Genomic DNA, 21,966 nt, shown 5'->3' on the forward strand with positions numbered 1-21,966 from the left:
TAGAATGACTGTCATCAAAAAGACAAAAGAAACAAGTATTAAAGAGATGGAGGAAAGGGAGACCTTGTACACTGCTGATGAGAAGGTGTAAATTGGTACAACCATTCTGAAAACTAATGGGAATGTTTGTCTTAGCTACTTTTTTGTTGTTGGGACCAAACACCTGATGCCTACAACTTAAAGAAGAAGAGGATTATTTTGGCTCAAGGTTTTAGTCCATGGTCAGCTGGCTCCAAGGTAGAAATGGCGTGGTGGAGGGTGTGGAGGAGGAAAGCTGTTTCACTCTTGGGAGTCTGTAAAACAGAGCAAGGGAGGAGTCAGCAACAAGTACACACCCTTCCAGGTCACGTCCCATGCCACCCACCTCTAATCTGACCCCACCTCCTACCACCTCATTCAGCTAAGAACCCAACAATGTATGAATCCACTCACAAATATATAGTGCACCCACAGTCCAGTCACTTTTCAAATACACAAGAATTTTGAGGGACATTTTAGATCTAATTAATAACAAAGTTCCTCAAAAAATTAAAAATAGAACTATGGTATGATCCAGCAATTCCAATTCTGAATATATCCTAAGAAAATGCAACTAGGATCTCAAATATCTGCATTCTTCTGTTCATTGCAACATTATTCTGAAAGGCCAAATTGTGGAAACAACTTAAGTGTGCATCTCCGGATGAATGGATAAAGAAGATGTATATATACACAGTGGAACATTATTCAGCCTAGAACAAAGAAGGAAATCTTGTCATTTTCAACAGCATGGATGAGTCTGGAGGCCATTATACTAAGTAAAATGAGCCAGGCTCAGAAAGACAGACAAAAGTGCGTAATCTCACTTGTATATGAAATCTAAAAAAGTCAAACTCAGATTCAGAGAGGAGGTTGGTGGTCACCAGGGGTGTGGTGATACTGGTCCAAGGGTACAGGGTATCGGTTATACAGGGTGAATTAAGTTCTAGAGACCTAATATATAACATGACTGTAGTTAATAACATTGTATTCTAAGCTTGAGATTTGCTAAGAAAGTATATTTAAAATATTTCCCCCACAGAAAGGACAGTTATGTGAGGTGATGGCTATGTTAATTAGCTTATAATTATCATTTTACAATGTGTATGTATATCAAAGCATCATATTGTACACCTTAAATATGTACAGTTTTATCTATCAGTTATACCTCAAGATAGCTTGGAAAAAGAATCAACAAAAAAATAAATAGTCTAAAATGTTTTTCAGAAACAAAATATGAATGAGAATGTGATTGTAAGAGTTTCAGAAAGGAACAGCAGCTTTTTGAATCACTTTTTTGTGAGATTTTAAATCACAGGGGAGCTGTTGAGAGGCTTTTGGTTGGGGCTCCCCTGCTCAGCAGAGTTTTCAGATAAATCAAGTTAAGAGTATGAAGTGCCCTGCCCTGCAGTCTGTCCTACTGAGGCAAGGTGCAGGATGTATGCTTAGGTCCCAGAAATAATGGGGACAGGCTTGTGCACAGCAACAAAGTTTGTCACAGACAGAAGCTAGAGCCAATCTAAATGTCCATGAACAATGGAACAAGTGAACTGTGGTGTGTACATTAACATGGAACTTACACATAGTAAAAATGCAACAATGATGAGTTGCAGGCTTGCCTGTAAACTAGGGCCAGCCATAAATCCAATGATTAAAGGAAAAATTGTCTAGATTTATGACATTTTTGAATGAATCTGTAAATATTCTCTAAGGCCTGATGCTTTGCATTTAGTTGTCAAGCTGAATTCAACAAAAATTCCATGCTGCATACTAGGCTCCCACACTACATAATAGTTCAAGGCCAAGTAGGGAAAAGTATCAGTGCCAAAAGAATGTCTTCCAGGCTCATCTGGTACAGAAGGAGCAGCAGCTGGTGAGCAGAGACAAAGCAAAGTCTCTTCAGAAGCACTCACCATGGACCACTGTGTGCCAGGACCTGGCCTGAATGAGTTTTATAGGGTCCCTACCCTAGAGGAGGCAGATGTGTAAACTTAACATTTGCAAATAAATTTCCTGCCCCACCGTAAATGCCCTGCTACCATCTCTCCTAAGGAGGGAAGTTCTCTTTCATTTCATACTATAAGCCCCCTGTGGGCCTGCACTTAGATGGCCACAGTTCAAATTTAGGGTCCATTGCCTACAGGCTAGATGACTTTGACAACCTACTCAATTTCTCTGAGCCTCAGCTTTTTCATGGAAAATGCAGATGATAATAATGTCAACTTCATTGGGCTTTTGAGGGGACTCTATGTGGAATGCTTGTGCAGCACTTGCAACAGTGCCTGGCACAGAATAAGATCTGAAGTCTTAGCTGCCATTGTCATTATTAAAAAAATAGGGTAGATGGACAGATGGGCAGACGGGCAGTGGTTGGGTGATGTACCTTTGAAATACTATGCCTGCCCCCATTCTTGGCTACACATAGCTGGTAGATTGAATTGAAATCTAGTGATCTGCCTCCTTTAATATATACCCAATTCCAGTAGTGGACAAATAAGTGACTAGTATCTTACTAGATACAGTGACTTAGACACCCAGTCTATGTTATTTTATAAAGTTATTCCTGGTGAGACATAGGAAATTTGGTAGACCGTGTCTTCTCGGTGATGGCTACCTCCAAACCACTTCCTTATGAATTTTCCTTAATTGTTCTTCACAGCAGAAGCTGGTCTCATTTACCCTGCTTCATTAAGAACACTAACAGTAAAACAGTCAGGACTCAGTCATGTGCCTTTCTAATTCTCAATGACTCTACAGACTAGTTTTCACTGTATTACACGTCTAAGTGTAGCAATATTTCCCATTCCTTGGAAATTTGCTTTTTAAATATTCATCAGGAAAATAAGTAGGCATATAGTATGATATTTCTAATAACAATAAAATAATTATCCAGATTCCCTCTTAAAACCACAAAGAAGTAAAATGTGTCATTGCTTCTCAGAATGAAAGCTGTGTGCTTCCCACCCTTTGTTTGCAGGCGCCTCGTTCTGAAGCTCTCACCATCCTTGGGTCCCTCGTCTGCTTCCCAAATATCTACCAGGAGATCCCATTACTGCCGTCTGTACCAGAAGTGAGTGAGGTCGTCACTGGAACCGAAGATGTCAAGGTATGTAACGCGCTTGACCACATCTCCAGTTTAGTATTTTATAGCTCCAGCTATATCTTCCATTGTTGTACATTGATCTACTCATCCTTGAAATTTTGCTGTATCTTTTCAGTGTTTTGGTAGATATTTTCAGAAGTCTGTTCGAGGGGCTATAAACGCATTCAGAGCACCCTGCAGTTAGACTTGGTAGCTTTATTCCTAAGTGTTTTTATTAGATCTGTTTATCATGCCTAGGGATCCAAATCATGTAGTGAATCATCTTTTGTAATAATTTCATTAGCTGAGTTATGCTGCATTAATATGTCAAGTGAATTTATAAGAAATAATTGAAATAAGCTAAGTACACAATTCTGTTGGCCTGATTAAATACTGTTAATAATTTGGAATTCCAAATTATTTCTTGGAGAATAAAAGTACTTATTCTCTTCTCAACTGACTTTTGAGGCAAACAAAAATAAATCCCACCGTCAGTCAATTTAATGATTAGAATATATAATTCAATGTATAATGTATAATCCAATTAGTGTAAAAGTAAAGGGAGATTTTACTATCTGGAGGTCTCCTTGCTTTCATTGCTACCCAGAAACACTCCTGCCTCTGCCCTAGCCCCAACCCACAGAGCTCTCAAGCACCCTGGACCTCTGGTAGCTCTTGGCTGCACGGAGTATGGTCAGCCATATGGGAAACCAACCATAACATAAAAACAAAGTTGGTTTTTTTAACAAAGTTTTTGATTTACTTCATTTTGTGTTTTTAGCATTACCTCATAAATATTTTACTGAAGAATGCCACAGAGGAACCAAATGAATGTGCAAGGTAAATGTTGGACAAGAGGTAAACTCTTTCAGAATTTTTAAGAGACATTTTTATGTGTAAAAAGTTAATATTTAAAGAAAACACTTTGTCCTTCACTTCAGTCTTAAGCAGTAAAGCATATGCACAGTAGGAATTCTGTCAGGAAAATGCTTTGCCTGCTTGCTTATTTATCTATTTATTTTTGGATTTTTGAGACAGGGTCTTACTCTGCAGTTCAGACTGGCCTTGAACTCACTATGTAGCCCAGGGCTGGCCTTGAACTCATGCCAGTCTTCCTGCCTCAGCCTGCCAGGTTCTGGGATTACAGGTGTGCAATACCATACCAGGCTGCTTGATTATTTTAAAAGTTATGGTTAATAATTGAAAATTGTAAGGTGCAGAAGATTATAGTATGCTATCTTTCATTTAAGAAAAAAGCAAGCTAACAAATACATACATATATTCCCTGATATTTTCAATAAGAAGGAGAATGGAAGAATAACCTCACAATTCATAAAAGAGGGATATGTGTAGTGTTGTGATCTCAACTGGTGGTGACTCTTGCCAGGAGACACTGGGCAGTATCTGAAGCATTGTAGCTGCTTCTGCAAGCATGCAGGTCACTCGCAGTCTCCTGGTGGTTCTCTGGGCCAAGTGCACAATAAGAAGGAAGCACTGCCTCTTTTTCTAGCTGAAGCCAGGGCTGGGAATGCCCAGGTTCCAGCCCTGCAGGGGCAGGCATGGGAGCCCAGTTCTCACTCCTGGGTAACTCCCTCCTAAGACAGCAGTCCCCTGGTCCCTGCTGGCCTCTTAACTTGATGATTCTAAGCTTCTTTCAATTGTATATTTCACCTCACCTCCTCAGTTATATGCAGTGGGTGGCTTAGTCCAGGTTTCCTAGTCTGCCATTGCCAGAAGCCAGAAGCTCATTATCAGTTTGCTATGTTAAACTAGACTGGTGCCTTGGGACAAACTCAACTTGATTAACATGAACACAGAACTGGATCTGGTTTGGCTCATACTTTGTTCAGGAAAGTTAGGTTTCTCTTCATGGCCTGTAATTTCCTTCCCCATCCTGCTTTTAGCAGGTTTGGTTCTAAGTTACAGAGTCTCACAAAATGAGTAGACAACTGTTTTATTCTCTTTAGTCAGGAATAGTTTGTGAAAAATTACTTAATATTCTTGTGTCTTTAATAGACTTTGATGATAAAACCTCATAGGTCTAGTTTTTTCTTTGTGAGAAGGTTAGCCACTGACATCTTCTGCAATGGTTTTGGGAAAAGTATAATCCCTCTCTCTCTCTTTCTCCCCCCTCCCTTCTTCCTCTCTGGCAGTTTTGATAAACTAAAATTTTCTAGAAACCTTTCCATTTTATTTGTTTTGAAATACACTGGCTGCAAGTTGTTTCTATTAGTCTTTGTTTTTTTACTTCTGACTTGTATAGTTATATCTGTAGTTACTGATATCTATAGTTTTTAATCTCTGAGACTTGGTTTTTTTGGTACCGGGGATCGAGCTCGGGTCCTTGTGCTTGTCCAACAGGTGGCAAAAACACTGAGCTAAATCCCCAGCTCTAATCTCTGACACTTTTGATGTGTTCCCTGATTTTTAAAAACTAGTCTTGCCAAACGTTTGACAATTTTACTGTTTTTTTCAAAATTAGGCTGGTATGTGCGAGGCCCTGGGTTCAATCCCCAGCACTCCTCCCCTGCAAAAAATATTTTTGTCTTATGTTTGTGTTCAACCTTTTTATTCTGTTTTTATTTCCTGCTTTCAGTTCTTTTTTATTCTTCTACTTCCTGTTATTCCTTTCCTCAGTACTTAGTGTATTAATTTTTACCCTCTCCCCTTTACAAATATAAACATTTAAGACTAGGTGCTACTTTATCTGAATTTTAAAAATTTTAATATTTAATATTTTCCCTTCCAGCTTTTTTTTACTTTTTATTATTAAGATTGCTTCTTAAATTATGAATTATTTAGATATATATTTCTATTTTCAAGCATATGGCTATTTCTACATACTTTTTTTTCCTACATACTTTTTGTTACTGCTATCTTAATTGCATTATGGATCAAAATGTTGTCTGATAATTATGTTTGAAATTGTTGAGATTTTCTTCAGGGCCCGGTATATAATCTGTCTAGTCAGTTTTTGTAGCTGTTCTCTGCGTGTGTGTGTGTGTGTGTGTGTGTGTGTGTGTGTTTGTGTGTGTCTGCCTGCATCTGCCTGCGCATGCATGTGTTTGTTTTATTTTGGTACCATCGAACTCAGGACCTTGCACTTGGCAGGCAGGCACAGCACCACTGAGCTACATCCCCTGCCCTGTTCTGTATATTTTTAATAACATGTAAATGAACACATTATTGTTTATTTGTTGGGCATAGTGTTCTAGATGAATCCGTTCTATTAAATTCTTTAAGTCAGAAGCTTCAGTTATCTTGTATCTTTTGTATCTTTTCTGATTTTTTTCAACTTGATCATTCACTGAGTAGAGCTTTGTTAAAATCTCCCCTTATTATGGTGCATTTCATCTATTTCTCCTTATATTTCTGTTAAATACATACAGTTTGAGGTTACGTTACTAGTATATAAGTTGAGAATTATTCTGTATCTGAATCAAATCTTTTATTTTTGTCTAGTGACCCTCTGTATTTCTAAGGATGACATTTTTATCTTAGAGACCACTTTATCTGATATTGATTTAGCTATTTCATAATATTATCCATACTAATCATTGTTGGTGTTCCTGTTTTTCCTGAAAACTGGACTATTGAAAGTCCCTTATCCTTTTCTCTGAAGAAGACATCCTGTTAATTAGCTATAATTTATGTTACTTGGAATAAACAGATGTAAAACATTTTGTTATCTGAAAATGTCAAGAAAACATATTGTCTCATGAGAGTTTTCCTTCTTTTTAAAAAGGTGCATTGCCATTTGCTCCCTGGGGGTGTGGATCTGCGAGGAGCTTATGCAGCGCACCTGGCACCCCCAGGTGAAGGAGGCCATCAATGTGGTCGGTGTGACACTAAAGGTATTGCCACTTGACATTCTGTTATATCCAGTTTTGGGTGGAATTAGCCCCACCTTTTTGGCCCGCAAATTACAGAGAGTTGGTGATTCAAGACTTTCTTCCTGAGAGCCCTGGCCAGTGTGCTGTGGGAGTCCCAGCAAAGGCCAGCGTGGCTGCCTCCCCACTGGTAACTGTGGTTACAGATAGTGTCCCCACACCAAGCCCAGTGGCCAAATAGGGTTCCTATGGAGGCTGGGCAGCTCCTGTGGCAAAGAGGACATCTGCTTCCTGTTGGCAGGGGTGACAAGAAAGTGGAATTTCAAGCCCTGGCCTCTTCAGCAGGCCTGGAAAAAGGTGTGTCCACCAGACATTTTCAGGATGCCTTTTCTTGCTTTGGTATAGAGAGGAGAAGCTACTGTTTATGGGGCACTCTCACGAGGGCAGAATAACGATGAACTCTCCAAATACTTTGTGAATCTTTATGACAACTCTACAAGGTAGCTGTTACAGTCCAAGTTCTTCATCACAGGAAATCGGGGCCTGGAAAAATCAGGTATCAAGTCCACAGCACACAAGGCAGATCAAATGACAGTAAAGCCATGATTGAACTTCTAGTCGTGCAGTTAGGCTGCTTCCTAAACTAGAGCCCCAACCCTGTCCTTTTTCCTCTTAGAATGGGAGTGATGATCAGCATTGCCATTACACCCCAGAACCAGTGAGTGCCCGTCTCAGCCAGGTACTGTGCAGAAGGCTTAGAGGAGGTTCTCTGCAGGGAGCTGAGTGTCTTCACCTGTGCAGGAGAGTTGTGCAGCTTGGCCACTGCTATGGGATCACCCTGCTGAGTCAGGTGCAAGCCCTGACCCTTATCCACCAGTGTCCCAGCCTTCTTGCCCATCTCTGCTGCCTGCTACGAGCAGCTGTGAGAGTGACAGTAGTGACAGCTGATGCTGAGCTGTCATCATCAGGCAGGCCAGCAATAGGGTATTATCCAGACATGGCGCGGCTTCCTGCCCAGCGGGAGGGAAAGTTATATCATTGGAGCTGGAAGGGTGCTTGCTGCTGTTCCCCAGGTGAAGAGGGGAAAAACAATCCAACCAGTGTTAGTTGAGTGCTCCTTCAGGCAGAGCAGGGTGCTGGCCTGACGGTGGCGATCATTGCTAGTCCCTAGAGTGGAGAGGCACTACCACCTGCACCTCACAGGTGAGGAAAGTATGCCAACTGGAGACCAAGGAGCTTGCCCATCCCCCCAGGACCCTCAGCTTTGCCACGGAGGCTCCCAAGAGCAGAGAAATCCTCTCCTGGCAGGATGAGGGGAAGTCAGGGTATAAACTGTGTCAGTATGGGTCCTGATTCATTTTTTAGATGCCCTGTTTTCTCAATTCTAAGATCTGCTTTGCAAATGTTAATTGTAATTAAATCACTGTATGTTTATTGTAAGGTCATAGAAGAAAGGCAGAAATTGATAAAAGAGCTGTGGAATAAAATAACAGACAGATATCTTCTTTGCATTTCCATGAATTTTCCAAAAAGCCTACAATTTTTCTGTAATTTTGAGGAAAACATAGGTGAAAGAGAAAACACAGCTGCATGTGGTCCATGGGGCTGTGTGGGGCTCTAGGGTGCAGGGTGACACCACCCACCAGGGCTCTCCTCTCTGGTTTGGTGGGCTGCCCGCCCTGCCCTTTAGAAATGAAAGGAAGGAGGGCACCGAGGGAGCCCAAGCTGGCTCCACATGAACTGCTAGGAACTCAGAGGGTCAGGACACAGCCAGGCAGGTCTCCCTTAGCTGTGCTGACAGTAGGAGGATGCCGACTGAAGTACTGACTTCCCCAGGCACACCTCCCACTGCTGTCTGCATGCCCCACCACTGGCCTGCCACCTGCCCATGTGCCCACCACACTGCCTTCCTGAAGAACACAGCAACAGGAGTCCAGGCATGCCTGACCGGGAGGGAAGGAGGTTCCGGAAAAAATGGGGAGCAGCAGCCATTCTGAGGGGAGGGGCTCCAGGGAGCATATGGCCCTGCCAGAAGGGAGCCATCACAAGGAGTCATGGTGGCCCATCCCCACTACTGTTAGCAGGGTACAGGGATGCTGTGGACTTCTGTGCAGGCTCTTGCTCTCCTTAACAAAGAATTGGAGAGGAAATGAAGCAGCAAGGTTTTACATTTATTAAATGTATGAAAACAAGGGAGAAGAGCTGCTCTGAAAGAAGTGCTGTGCAGAGTGAGTGTAGAGTTAAAGTAGGAAAGGAGATCCCTACACTCCATGGAGGATAGAGTGGGCTACCGAGAAAGAAAGAAGGCCATGACTGCCAACTTTTATATCTTATTCTGACGTCAGCTATAGGCCATCCTACTGTATCAAAAACTTGCTTGATCTTGTGCCAGGAGAATTGAAGATAGTATTCTTTGATTGCTATCAGGACTAGGGCTTGGCAGCTATTCGGCACGTGTCTGAGTCTACATGACTAACAGATCATGCCCACTTTCCCAACCACTTTGCCACACCCTGATCTCCTGCCTCACTACCAGCCTCCCCACACCCATCTTTGCCCCAGAGCTGGGAGCCCAGAAGGGCTCTGTGTAACCCTAGCATGTTGCTAGCTGCTGGGCCCTTCAGAATCCCTCACCCCCTGGGGTGACCTGGGTGTGGCTTGGGTGCATGAATAGGCTCTCATCCCGTTGCCCCATCAGCGAGTGTGCCCAGGGACCCCACTCTCCCATGCAGGTACCATGCTCTCAAACACCTGGCCTCTTGCCTTTGGAGATGAGGCTGCCCTTGGCCCCACCTGCTGGTCCCCTCACAGCACTGGCTTTTCCTCTGGAGTCTGGTGGCTGGGTGTCTGCGTGGGTATCAAGACCCTAGGTTTACCTGGCTTGGTCATGGGGCCCAGTCACTGTGGTCTGCAAAAGTAAAATCAGTCGTGTTTTCCTCACTTTTTCTTCATCCTGCACGTTTGTCACCAGTGCCGAACACTGACCTTTCGGGGGTGTCCTATGTTGCATAGGATCTGCCTCCTATAGCTTGGGGTGAAGCTATTCTAGACTAATGATATAGGATCATCCTTGAGTCTTTTTGCTCAATCAGGTACAGGCACCTGTGGATCTCCTGGGTTCTGGCAGCAAGAGAAGCCTGGGGTGCACTCGTGTACCCCAACAAGATCAACCAAGACCTTTCACAAGAGATGAGAACATCTAGAACCCCTTGGTGGTGACCAAGGACATGCACTAGCCACAGGAGACATACTCAGAGTCATCCAGTGTACCAAGACTCGTGATTTATGTCCTCATGGTCTCTAAATTTCCACATTTCCTATGCTATATATGGGGGTCAAGTTTCATTTCACTGGATACAAATCCATTTGATTAATTTCTGTTTCTTCATGTGTAAAATGAGGATAGCATCAGCCTTACAGTGCCATCAATAAAGATTTACCAGTGGGAGAATGAAATTCCCATAAAAGGTTCAGCACACAGGGGTCACTCAACAATGTACTGCATTTTGATTTCCTCCAGTTGTAAAAACTATGATGTAAATGAGCTGAATAAAGAATTTGAAATTATGGTTTTAATTTCCAAGTGGTCAAATGGCAGCTACTTGTTTCTGTACAACATTGTGTAAATCAGCAAGGCTAGGCTAGACAATAGGCAGTTACAGAGTGGTGGTATGATCATGTGTAACTTCCCTGTTAAACATAATTTTTATCATGTATTTATGCAAAACACATGTCCTGTAATATGTATGGAACTGGGAAGGAATAACCCTTTTGTTCTTTCTTGTGAATAATGCACATTATGCTCTATATTTACTTTGAGATATTGTTTCCTTTTGTAGTTTCCTAACAAAATCGTGGCTCAGGTAGCTTGTGATGTTCTTCAGTTGCTGGTTTCCTATTGGGAAAAACTTCAGCTGTTTGAAACCTCCCTGCCTCGGAAAATGGCAGAAGTAAGTCCTTTCCCTGTAACACTAACACACACGCTTCTCCTTTTCAGCATCCTTGATATCCAGTTAATTATAGATCCCCAAATGATTGCTAGTGAAAGGTATAAATTGCCATGAGTCCATCTTGGACTCCTCTCAGCTGTAATTCTAGGCACTGTGCAAAGAAGCCAGCAGTGTTACAGGGCAGAGGCTGATACTCCAGGCGATTGAAAGGCAGACATGACCACAACAAAGAGTCCTTTTGTAGACTGGGTTCCATTCATTGAGAGTAATTTGGGTGGTGCCAGCAAGGAGTGGGCAGCTGGTTATAATGCCCTCCACATAGAGTGGAGGAGCGGCTGCTGTGTAAAGCAGGAATCCTCTCAGACTGAAGCCCTGGACCATACTCTGCCATAGCAGGATTATCAGCTATAATGAGATGACTACCATCGCCACCTCTGGGGAGGGGCAGAAGGAGCAGAATCGTCTTGCCCAGAGCACCCTGGAGTTCAGTTCCACCCAAAAGGGTCTGCTGTCACCTAAACAGGTGCCCTCACCCTGCCAGTTTTTATAGCTACACTTTTAAGAACACACCTGTCCTTTACACAGCCAGTGGTGACTCTGAGGAAATTTGATTTGTCTCCCTAAGGGATCACAGGGAGAAAGAAGAGATGATGGTGATTTATTTCCTCTCAGACCTAGGCAAAGTTCACTGGGGAGATCACTCTGTTCCCTTGAAACACATCAAAAATCACAGGTGATTTTTTTACCTTAAGTGACCAAGAATGTAATAGAGCTTTGGACGTGGGAATATAAAATGCCACAGAATGTAAAGTTGGGTTGAGGTCATTGGAATGAGAAACCTTTTGAGAATGAGTGGGTGCTATTGCGCAGGGCAGCAGGCAGAGTCTGGGTTTACAGAAGATGAGACAGCGGCGTTCTCATGAGTCTTTTCAAATTATCTGTGGACGACACTGTGGAAAGTGAGGAGACTGATGATGGTGGAATAGGTGACTAGAAAAAAACCTTCCATCCCTTGAGACCCACCCCCAGTTCCCCACCAGCAGATCAGGTGGAAGCTGGACATGGACCTCATGCCTTCTGATTCTCAAGACCACACACACAGCTGTCCCACAGCTCTTTGTCACCTTCCTCTGAGGAGCTGGCACCAGGCTGGGGTTAGTTGCAAGGCCGCCCTGAGACTCTTAACATATGGCTTCCAAACTAATGGTCTGTTTAATTGGTGATTTGTCTTTTATGCAGATCCTTGTGGCCACAATTGCTTTTCTTTTACCAAGTGCAGAGTATTCCTCAGTGGAAGCAGATAAGAAGGTAGGTGGCACATTATTAACTTTCTTCTTAAGTTTTTTTTTAATGTAAATTAGAATGATAAATGATATTACAGGTATTTTCTGTGAAAATACTATTTATTTATTTACTTACCGACCTCAAGAGCATCTGTGTGTCCCCTGAGCAACCGCTGTGTGCAGGGATAATTCTCTTGTTCAGTGTCACATAGACTGCATTGTAAGGGCTGGTGTGTTTCTCCCTCCAGTTCATCGTGTCCTTGCTCCTCTGCCTCCTGGACTGGTGCATGGCGCTGCCAGTGAGCGCCCTTCTGCACCCAGTGTCCACCTCAGTCCTAGAGGAGCAGCACCTGTCTCAGGCGCCCTTGTTGGATTATATCTACAGGGTGAGTCTCCACTCGGGCCTCAGGGCACAGGCTGGGGACCTGTATGTCAGAAAACTACCAAAGTGTGTTCTGTGCTTTTACTTACTTATCTAGGCCCTTCGAAAAGGATTTGGGGTGAGTTAAACATTTTAAAACAATGAATAACTTAAGGAGTGAAAGCAGAACAGATATTGCTGGAGAAAGGCAGTTGTTACCAAGTTAAAGATGTTGCATTCTTATATGACTGTCTTCTAGAATCTTTGAACAGCTACTGTTTGGTTAGAATACCCCAGTTTTCATGAAACATGGTCTGTTTCCACTTAATTTTTAAAAAGAACTATAATATGGGAATATCAAGAGGATTAGTTTGACAAATCTATTTATCAAAGGAAGAAAAAAGTATAATGGTTCCAGTAATCTCTTTGCCCTAAATAAATCTTAAAAAATAAATTGAGGACACTGACCTTGTGAAAAATAGCAATACTTCAAAAATTATATTAAATTTACTTTCATTGAACTGTACTTTAAAAGTCATGGGATCATGAGTTATACTAATTTAAACTCATGAACTGTCAGGAAGTTCACTGTTGGAATCTACTCATTGTGTTCATTTGTTCCTCCACTATGAGTGGCTTCTCCCACACCACCCTCCATCTTCCAACTCAGCTCCCTCTACTGGTGTCACCTTGAGTGGATGGAGGAGGGCTTAGGTGTGTGCAGTCACACAGGCTGGTGACATGAGCAGTTTTTCACTTTTACTCTCCTTTTGCTTTGAGAATATACTTATTGTCATTAATGTGAAAGAAGGAAAATAAACTTGCTAATAGCGAGAAGATATTTGAGCATGGAGGGGATTCAGTGTTTTGAAGCACTCCTACACAAGAGTCCCAGGAGTGTTGCCATGGTACTTGGACAGACCATGTGGGGACAGGAGGTGATAGTACCCACAGTGTTGTTCCCATGTCTCTCCCACAGGTCCTCCACTGCTGTGTCTGTGGCTCCAGCACATACACCCAGCAGAGTCACTATACTCTGACCCTGGCTGACTTGTCCTCTGTGGATTATGACCCCTTCCTGCCCCTGGCCAGTGTAAGGAGCTCTGAGCCAGTCCAGTGCCATTCCTCAGCAGATCTGGACAACCTGCTGACTGTGGAAGAGGGTGAGTATTGTTCCAGACGTAAATCCTTGTGGTGAAGAAAGGGAAAGATTGTAGCCTTTTGTCAGTTCTTGCTGTGGTATTTTCTAAAATCTAGCTGTTGGTGTTGAAATCCTGAGTCGTTTCTAAGGGGAATTCTGCCTTCCTTGTTTCCTCCTTCTCTTCCTCTTCTCCTTCTTTCATCTTCCTTCTTCTTTTCTTCCTCTGTATTCGTCTCTCTTTTTTTCTCTCATCTTAGTTATCAGATGGTTTTATATTATTGAGGACCTATGTACCTCAGACCCATGGAACTCACACCCCCCGCCAAAAGGCTCATTTTTTATCCACAGTGAGCTTTGCCTTTAATGGGAGACACAGGAGACACCCAGAAAGAGTGTGGCCCAGTAGCACTTTGAGGCTTCCCATGGAGAAGGATTGAAGCTGACCTTGGCAGGATGGGTAGGCTTTGAAAGAAGCTCATGGATTGGTCCAGACTCTGAGACTGTGTGAAGAAAGTTGGGAATTTACTTGCCACCATTTGAGATTGCTCTGCTTGTGGCGGAGTCCACTTTTAGAACCTTTGAAGACTGTCAGGACTGAGAGACTGCTTGCTGTGTTTCTCTTTTTAGCCACCCTTCTCCCTCAGATAATAAGCAGCAGCTCTGGGCTTGGACTGCTAGTCAGAATGTCTGTGCATCCTGTCATCTGCATATGTGATAAAATTGCACAAAACTAAACATACAAATGAGTGCATGGTGAACAAGTGAACACAGAATGATACCAATGGATCGTATCAGTGTTAGTTTCCTGATTGTGATATTGTGTTGTAGGTAGGTGAGATGAAGGGTATTTGCAGTCTCTCTGTATTCTTTTTTATAAATGCATATAGATCTTCAGTTTTCATAAAATTAAAAGTTTAGAAAAATATGGGTGTGGAGTGCTAGGTCACCTATGAGAATCTTATGTACTTGTCAAGTTAGAAATCTAGCTTTGAGAATGGAACCTTGAGGGTAAAACCACCCTTAAGGGAAAAGGAATAAGAAAACATCACCAGGATAGCAGAGCCAAGGAAGTGGAAAGGGACCCAGAAGGAGTCATTTCTCAGAAGACTGGGGAAGAGGGCAGTGGTGCTAAGGGTGTGCAGCAGTGCAGGTGCCTCCAAACCCCAGGGAAGGCAAAGGAGAGAAAGGAAGGAGCAGCTTCATTTCCCAGCTTGTGTTTGGTGCTAAGTTTGGCCCGAGCGCTTTGGGCAGAGTGGCTGGTCAGGCGAGATTATCAGAGCAGGTGCCCTACATGATGACCCCTGAGAACCTGAAGACAGACCACTCCTGTGGGGCCCTGGGTGCAGAGGGGAGAGGGACCCCATTGGGCTGTGGCCGGGGTGGGCACAGGGCACTGGGAATGTGCTTGCAGGGCTGTGAGGTAGGAGTGTGGTTCAGGCAGGGATGAAGGACTAGAGTTAGGGTTAGGGAGATGAGCAAGGGCTAGAAATCCAACAGCCCAGATTTTAGCTCCATTTGTTTGATGACTAGACTGAGGTTGAGGGATTTCTCTTTTTACAGGTCAGAAATAATAGAGGTGAAATTGGAGCCTAAGATTTAATGAGTAAGTTCTTGAAATATGTTGTTTACTCAGAGGTTTGGCCACTGAGTGGACTAAAGACTCCTGAGCTATAGGGATTGTGAATCATAACATGGTACATTTCACACTGTCCTCCTGCCACTTATCATCTGATTGTCTTTTCTGGAATTCCACTGTCTGTTAACTGCAGTATCTTCCCCAAATTTCTCCCACACTTATAAATTTGAACAATATTTTTAATTAAAATCAATCTTGATCCATTTCTTTTGTTGTTGCCTATCTTAACAATCCATGTCTTATAAAAAATTAACTTCCTAAAGTGATGAGCAGACACCTACCCACATGGCTTCTGCTAGACTAGATTCACCACTTACTACAACTTGTCGCTTGAAAATAGCAAAGAGCTAGTCAGTTTATGAAAGTGGAAGAACCTAAAAATGAGCGTTTAAATTTTGGTAGTTTCCTTTCAAAGTACACTCTTCTTTGATTTGAATATTTATTCTCTAAGAAAACCTCAGGACCTTATGTTGAAGTTCCCAACATAGTTCTATAGTACTCAAAATAATTTCTTAAACTTCTCTGACAGAAGAATTTTTAAATGCACTACCATGTTAACTAAGTTAAAAAGCCAGAAATTTAAAAACACTGTCATGCACAGGTACTCTTGCTAGTTGGCTCTTTCCTGTTAAGGAGTAGAGAAGATAAATAAAAATTGAGAACTTTTAGGTTAAATAAAACATAGCTGTTTTTCACTCAGTGTCACAATTCATCATTCACTACAAAACTATTTCTAGTTAGGTAATGTTTCTGATAAGCAAGATTATATCTTTAACTGTTATTTTTAATGATTCTTTCTTAGATCATTGCCTAATGCTTGATATATTTACTACTTTCAAATAAATTTACAAGTGAGGGACAGTCAAGCCATCAGCAGCAGCAGGTGCCCTGTGCTGAAACTGCTCACTCTGAGCCCTCACTGCTGGAATGCAGAAGGGGACTCCAAAACACGAGAATGAAGGGATGACCTAACACCCTGCTTTTACATTCTATCAGTAAATTTAGAAAAAAATCAAGAAATTTAGACTCTTATTTTTTAATAGTTTGTGGAAGTTCAGGAGCTCATTTTTCATCAATAGGCTCTAAGATTTTCCCTTTGTTCTCAGGGAATATACAGCAAGGAATTTAACTGAAGTGTGCCAGGAGAGAGTGATTATTACTTTTCAGTATTATGGGTTTTATTAGATGTGTCATTGTGTCATGATTTATGATCTGATGTATGTGACTCTTAAGTTAATTTCCTATTATAGAATTCAAACATATTCATAAAACACATTTACCTTTACCTTAAATTGAAAGCACAACCCTTGTGAGTAAAAGCAGAGGGAAGGTGATTTTCTAATTATTATTTTCTGCCTGGTCCTAAGTGGACCTTAGTCACCAGAGCTTCTTTACTAGGAAGTCATCTTATACCAGGAACGCCCAGACTCCCAGCAGCTTCACGTGTGCCCTTTGGGGCATTAACAGTTCTTAGCTTGAGCACTGAATTTGAGCATTAACTGTCTTAACTGTGTGGAATCATACACACTTCTCCTAGGGACAGGAGGAAGAGTCTAATTTCAGAGACGGATGTAGGTGACCTCTGCTTCTGAAAATTGAGTCTTTTGACATGAAATTAGCTGTTATTGAATGTAGATATCATGTTTATTTTTAAAAACAACAAGAAATTCAAGAAAACTTAGGGTAATCTTGTTCTTCTTGGTCTTTACCCAGAAGTTCTGAGATTCAGGATTTTATTGTTTCTTTCTAGGATTTGTACATCATAAAATTGATGTGTTATGAAAGTTGGATTTTTAATACCTAAGGGGAAAGTATTTACCATGAAAAAATATATTTATAGTTACTTATGTTTTAATACTTGGTTTTTCATATTGTGAATTTAAAAGCGAAGTATTTCTTAAAACTTTAAGCTTAAATTATAAATCTTAGTTTATTTAAATATCTAGTTTTTGGCTAAAATTAACAGTTTTATTTTCAGTTATTCTTAGATTAATGCATAAGGCATGTTATAAATTTGGCTGGTTGAAGTTTCCCTAATTGCTCTGAAGTAGTCATTGCAGTCTGCATTCATGGATTTCATTATCTGGTTCTCCTTTGTGCCTCATTTTACAAGGCCTTCATGTACATACAGCTGTCAAAGTATGTATGCATTTTAAGTATTAAAAATTTTGTAAATCAGTTGCTCTTTTTTTCCTTAAATTCTTTTATTGCTACATTTTACGTATACAGTACATTTACATTTATCACTGGGAACTTGTACCTTTCTACATAATGTATCTTGGTTCTTATTTTTTCCCTATTCCCGGCCCTTCCTTCACCCATTCCACCCTTCCCTATTTACAAAGACATTGTTTTCATTTCTCATAATTTTTCCATTCCCTTCTTTCCTTTCCCCTACCCCTCCCACTTCCTCTACCCCTTTGGACCTTTTCTTCCTCTTTTACATTATCAATTATTCATTTTAATCGTTGGTGCGTTTTAGGTATACAATATAATGACATTCTTCATTGGAAATTTGCACCTTTACATAATCCCTCTTGGTTCTTATTTTTCCCCCTTCCCCTGCCATCCCTTCAACCCCTGCATCCCTGCCTATTTACAAAGACTTTGTTTCCATTTTTCCATTTTCTCCTATTAATTCCATTCCCTTCTTTGCTTTCCCCTACCCCTCCGACTTCCCCTTCCCCTTTGCCCCTTTTCTTCCTATTTTACATTATCTACCTTTTAGTCCTTATTTACACTTTCAGTTTCTCACACTAGAGAAACTATTTGGTATTTACACATGTGTGTCCTATTTATTTCACGGAAGAGTATTGCCTCAATGTGCATCCATTTAGCCATAAATGACTCTAATTTCTCATTTTTTATGGCTGAGTAGTACTCCATTTTATAAAAAAACCACATTTTCTTTATCCAGTCTCCAGTTGATGGGCATTTAGGCTGCTTCCAAGTTTTGGCTATTACAAATTGTGCTGCTATGAACATGGTACACATATATCACTGTGGTATGATTCTTTTAATTCTTTGGAGAAGATACTCAGCAGGGGAATAGCTGGGTCAAATGGGACTTCCCGTCCTACTTCTTTGAGGTATCTCCATACTGATTTCCACAGTGCTTGCACCAGTCTACACTCCCACCAGCAGTGGAGCAGGATTCCTCTTTCCCCACAGTCCCGCCAGCATTTGTTATTGGTTGATTTCATGATAGCAGCCATTCTTTCTGGAGTGAAGTGGAATCTCAGCATTGTTTTCATTTGCATCTCTGGAATGACCAGTAATGTTGAACATTTTTTCATATGTTTAGTTGCTATTTCTACTTCTTTGTCTGAGAAATGTCTGTTCATTTCAGATGCCCATTTTTTGATTGGTTCTTTAAATTTGGGAGGTCTGATCTTTTTAAATTCTTTATAGATTCGAGATAGTAGGCCTTTGTCTGAGGAACAGCAGGTGAAGATTTTTTCCCACATTGTGGGTTGTCTCTTCACACTGCTGGTGGTTTCTCTTGCTGTGCAAAAGCTTTTTAATAAGAAGAGATCCCACTTGTTGATTGTTTGTGCTAGTTCACGGGCAACTGCGGTTTTGTTCATAAAATCTTTTCCTACACTGATGTCTTCAAGAGTTCTACCTAACCTGTTCCAGCCAATTCAGCATTACTATTTTAATATTTAGAGGTTTAATCCATTTTGATTTTAGTTTAGTGCATGGTGAGAGATATAGGTCTAGTTTTAGTCTTTGACAAGGTGAAACCCAATTTTTCCAGCACCATTTATTAAAGAGGCTATATCTTTCCTCCAGTAGGGTGTTTGGCTCCTTTATCAAAGATGATATGGCTGAGTGTGTCTGGAGTTGTTTCTGCATCTTCTAATCTGTTCCACTGGTCCTCAGATCTGTTTCTTTGCCAGTACTATGCTGTTTTATCACAGTAGCTTTGTAGTATAGTTGCAGGTTGGGGATTGTGATACCCACTGCCATGTCTCTGTTACCTAGAATTGCTTTTGCTGTTCTGGGTCTCTTCTTGTTCCAAATGAATTTTTTTGGATGGTTTTCTCAAGGTCCGTGAAGTATGCTGCTGGGATTCCAATTGGGATTTCATTGAATCTATATAGCAGTTTTGGAAGTATGGCCATTTTCACTATGTTGATTCTTCCTACCCAGGAGCAAGGGATGTCTGTCCATTTTCTGATATCATCTTTAATCTCTCTTTTCAGAGTGCAATAGTTTTTAGAGAAGAGGTCTTTGATTTCTTTTGTTAGGTTGATTACTAGGTATTTCAGCTTTTTCGATGCTATTGTGAAAGGAATTGTTTGCCCTATTACTCTCTCAGTGACTCTGTTGTTGCTGTAGAGGAAAGCTATTGACCTTGTATCCAGCTACTTTACTGTATCAAGCTGTTGACCTTGTATCCAGCTACTTTACTGAATTTGGTTATTAAGTCTAAAAGACTTTTGGTGGAGTTCTTGGGGTCTTCTATGTAGAGTGTCATGTCATTTGCAAATAATGACAATTTGACTTCTTCATTTCCTATCTTTATTCCTTTTATTTCTTCCTCTTGTCTAATTACTGTGGCCAGTGTTTCCAAAACTATATTGAACAGGAGTAGTGATAGTGGACATCCTTGTCTTGTTCCTGATTTTAGTGTGAAGGATTTCAGTTTTTGACCATTTAGTATGATACTGGCTGTTGGTTTTTCATAGATGGCTTTTATCAGTTTGAGGTAGAGACCATCTATTCCAATTTTTTGTAGGGTTTTTGTCATAAATGCGTGTTGAATTTTGTCAAATGCTTTTTCTGCATCTATGGAGGTAAACATATGGTTTTTGTCCTCGGCTCTATTGATATAGTGTATTACATTGATTGAATTGCATATGTTGAACCATCCCTGCATCCCTAGGATGAATCCCACTTGATCAGGGTGTATGATCTTCTTGATGATCTTCTGCATTCTATTTGCCAGTATCTTATTAAGGATTTTTGCATCTATGTTCATTAGTGAGATTGGCCTATAGCTCTCCTTTTCAGTTGGGTCTTTCTCTGCTTTGGGGATCAAGTTGATGCTTGCTTCCAGGAATGAATTTGGGAGTATTGCTTCCCTTTCAATTTCATTGAAGAGTTTAAACAGTAGTGGCAGTAGTTCCTCTCTAAATGTCTTGTAGAATTCAGCAGTGAAGCCATCAGGACACAGGCTTTCCTTATTTGCTAAGTTTTTAATTATGTTTTCAATTTCATTGGTTGATATTGGGTTGTTTAGAATTTTTAGGTCTTCTTCATTCAACTTTGGTAATTCATATGTATCTAGGAATCTGTCCATTTCTTCTGTGTTTTCCATCTTATTGGCGTATAGGTTCTGGAAGTAGGTATTCATGATCCTCTGGATTTCTGCTGGGTCCGTTGTAATTTCACCCTTTTCATTCCTAATTGCATGGATTTGGGCCTTTTCTTTCCTTTTTCTGATGAGGTTGGCTAAGAGTTTGTCAATTTTGTTGATTCTTTCGAAGAACCAACTCTTGGCTTCATTGATTTTTTTGTATTGTTCTCTTAGTCTCCATTGCATTGATTTCTGCTCTGATCTTTATAATTTCCTCCCTTGTATGAGCTTTGGGGTTGTCCTGCTCTTTTTCTAGAAGCTTGAGGTTCAGCATCAGGTTGTTTTATTGGGCTTGCTCTGTTTTCCTAATATGAGTATTCGCTGCTATGAATTTCCCACATAATACTGCTTTCATTGTGTCCCATAGATTCCAATATGTTGTATTGTCATTGTTATTTAATTGAAGGAACTGTCTGATTTCTTCTTTAATTTCCTCTGTGACCCATTGGTTATACAGAAGTGTGTTGTTCAATTTCCATGTGTTTATGTAATTTTTGCAGTTTCTTTTGCTATTGATCTCCAATTTCATCACACTGTGGTCTCATACAGGAGATAACTTCAGTTCCTTTGCACTTACGTAAACATGTTCTTTGAGTGAGTATGTGGTCTACTTTGGAGACTGACCCATGTGCAGCAAAAAGAATGTGTATTCTGATTTTGGGGGTGGAAAACTCTGAAAACATCTGTTAAGTTCATTTGTTCAAGAGTTGGATTGAGTTCTAGTATTTCATTACTTATTTTTTGTGTAGTTGATCTATTTGTGACAGTGGGGTATTGAGGTCCCCCACTACAATTGTACTAGTGCATATATGAGTTTTCATGTCTGTTAATATTTGTTTTATATAGTTGGGTGTGCTAGTATTTGGTGCATAGATATTTATGACTGTCATCTCTTCCTGTTGGATTGTTCCCTTTACAAGGATGTAGTGTCCTTCTTTGTCTCTCTTAATCAGTGTTGGTTTGAAATCTACTTGATCTGCAAAGAGGATAGCTACTCCTGCTTTTTTTCAGGTTCCTATCGCATGGAGTACTGTTTTCCACCCTTTAACTTTCAGTCTGTGAGTTTCTTTTTGAATTAAGTGTGTTTCTTGTATGCATCATATTGTTGGATTTTGCTTTTTGACCCATTCTGCCAGTCTATTTCTTTTGATTGGTGAATTGAGACCATTAACATTGATGGTTATAACTGATACATATTGACTTATAATTGTCATGGTATTTTCTTTTTGTTGGATTCTCCCCCTTTACATTTAATTTCTTGTCGCACCCGATGGATCCATTCTGGCGGGCTTCCTGGGAT

At 40.9% G+C, this 21,966-nt stretch overlaps 1 protein-coding gene across 16 annotated transcripts in view; it reads left to right on the forward strand.

The window, feature by feature from the left end:
• Window positions 1–21,966, forward strand: part of Ralgapa2 (Ral GTPase activating protein catalytic subunit alpha 2) — a 364,983-nt gene that overhangs the window by 163,847 nt on the left and 179,170 nt on the right. For all 16 annotated transcript variants that reach the window (XR_015442045.1, XR_015442048.1, XR_015442046.1 and 13 more), the window contains 7 exons: window positions 2,996–3,124; window positions 3,882–3,940; window positions 6,846–6,954; window positions 10,770–10,880; window positions 12,120–12,188; window positions 12,412–12,549; window positions 13,504–13,687. Coding sequence is in view for 8 of the 16 variants with exons in the window: in XM_087189021.1 (XP_087045147.1) it covers window positions 2,996–3,124; window positions 3,882–3,940; window positions 6,846–6,954; window positions 10,770–10,880; window positions 12,120–12,188; window positions 12,412–12,549; window positions 13,504–13,687 (799 nt within the window). In the remaining 8 variants the exon portion in view is untranslated. The remainder of the gene's footprint in view (window positions 1–2,995; window positions 3,125–3,881; window positions 3,941–6,845; window positions 6,955–10,769; window positions 10,881–12,119; window positions 12,189–12,411; window positions 12,550–13,503; window positions 13,688–21,966) is intronic.

Source organism: Heterocephalus glaber, unplaced genomic scaffold, assembly GCF_053883595.1.
Source record: "Heterocephalus glaber isolate CG9 unplaced genomic scaffold, H.glaber_assembly_v1.0 deba00001532, whole genome shotgun sequence".
In the NCBI taxonomy this organism is placed as follows: Eukaryota; Metazoa; Chordata; class Mammalia; order Rodentia; family Bathyergidae; genus Heterocephalus; species Heterocephalus glaber.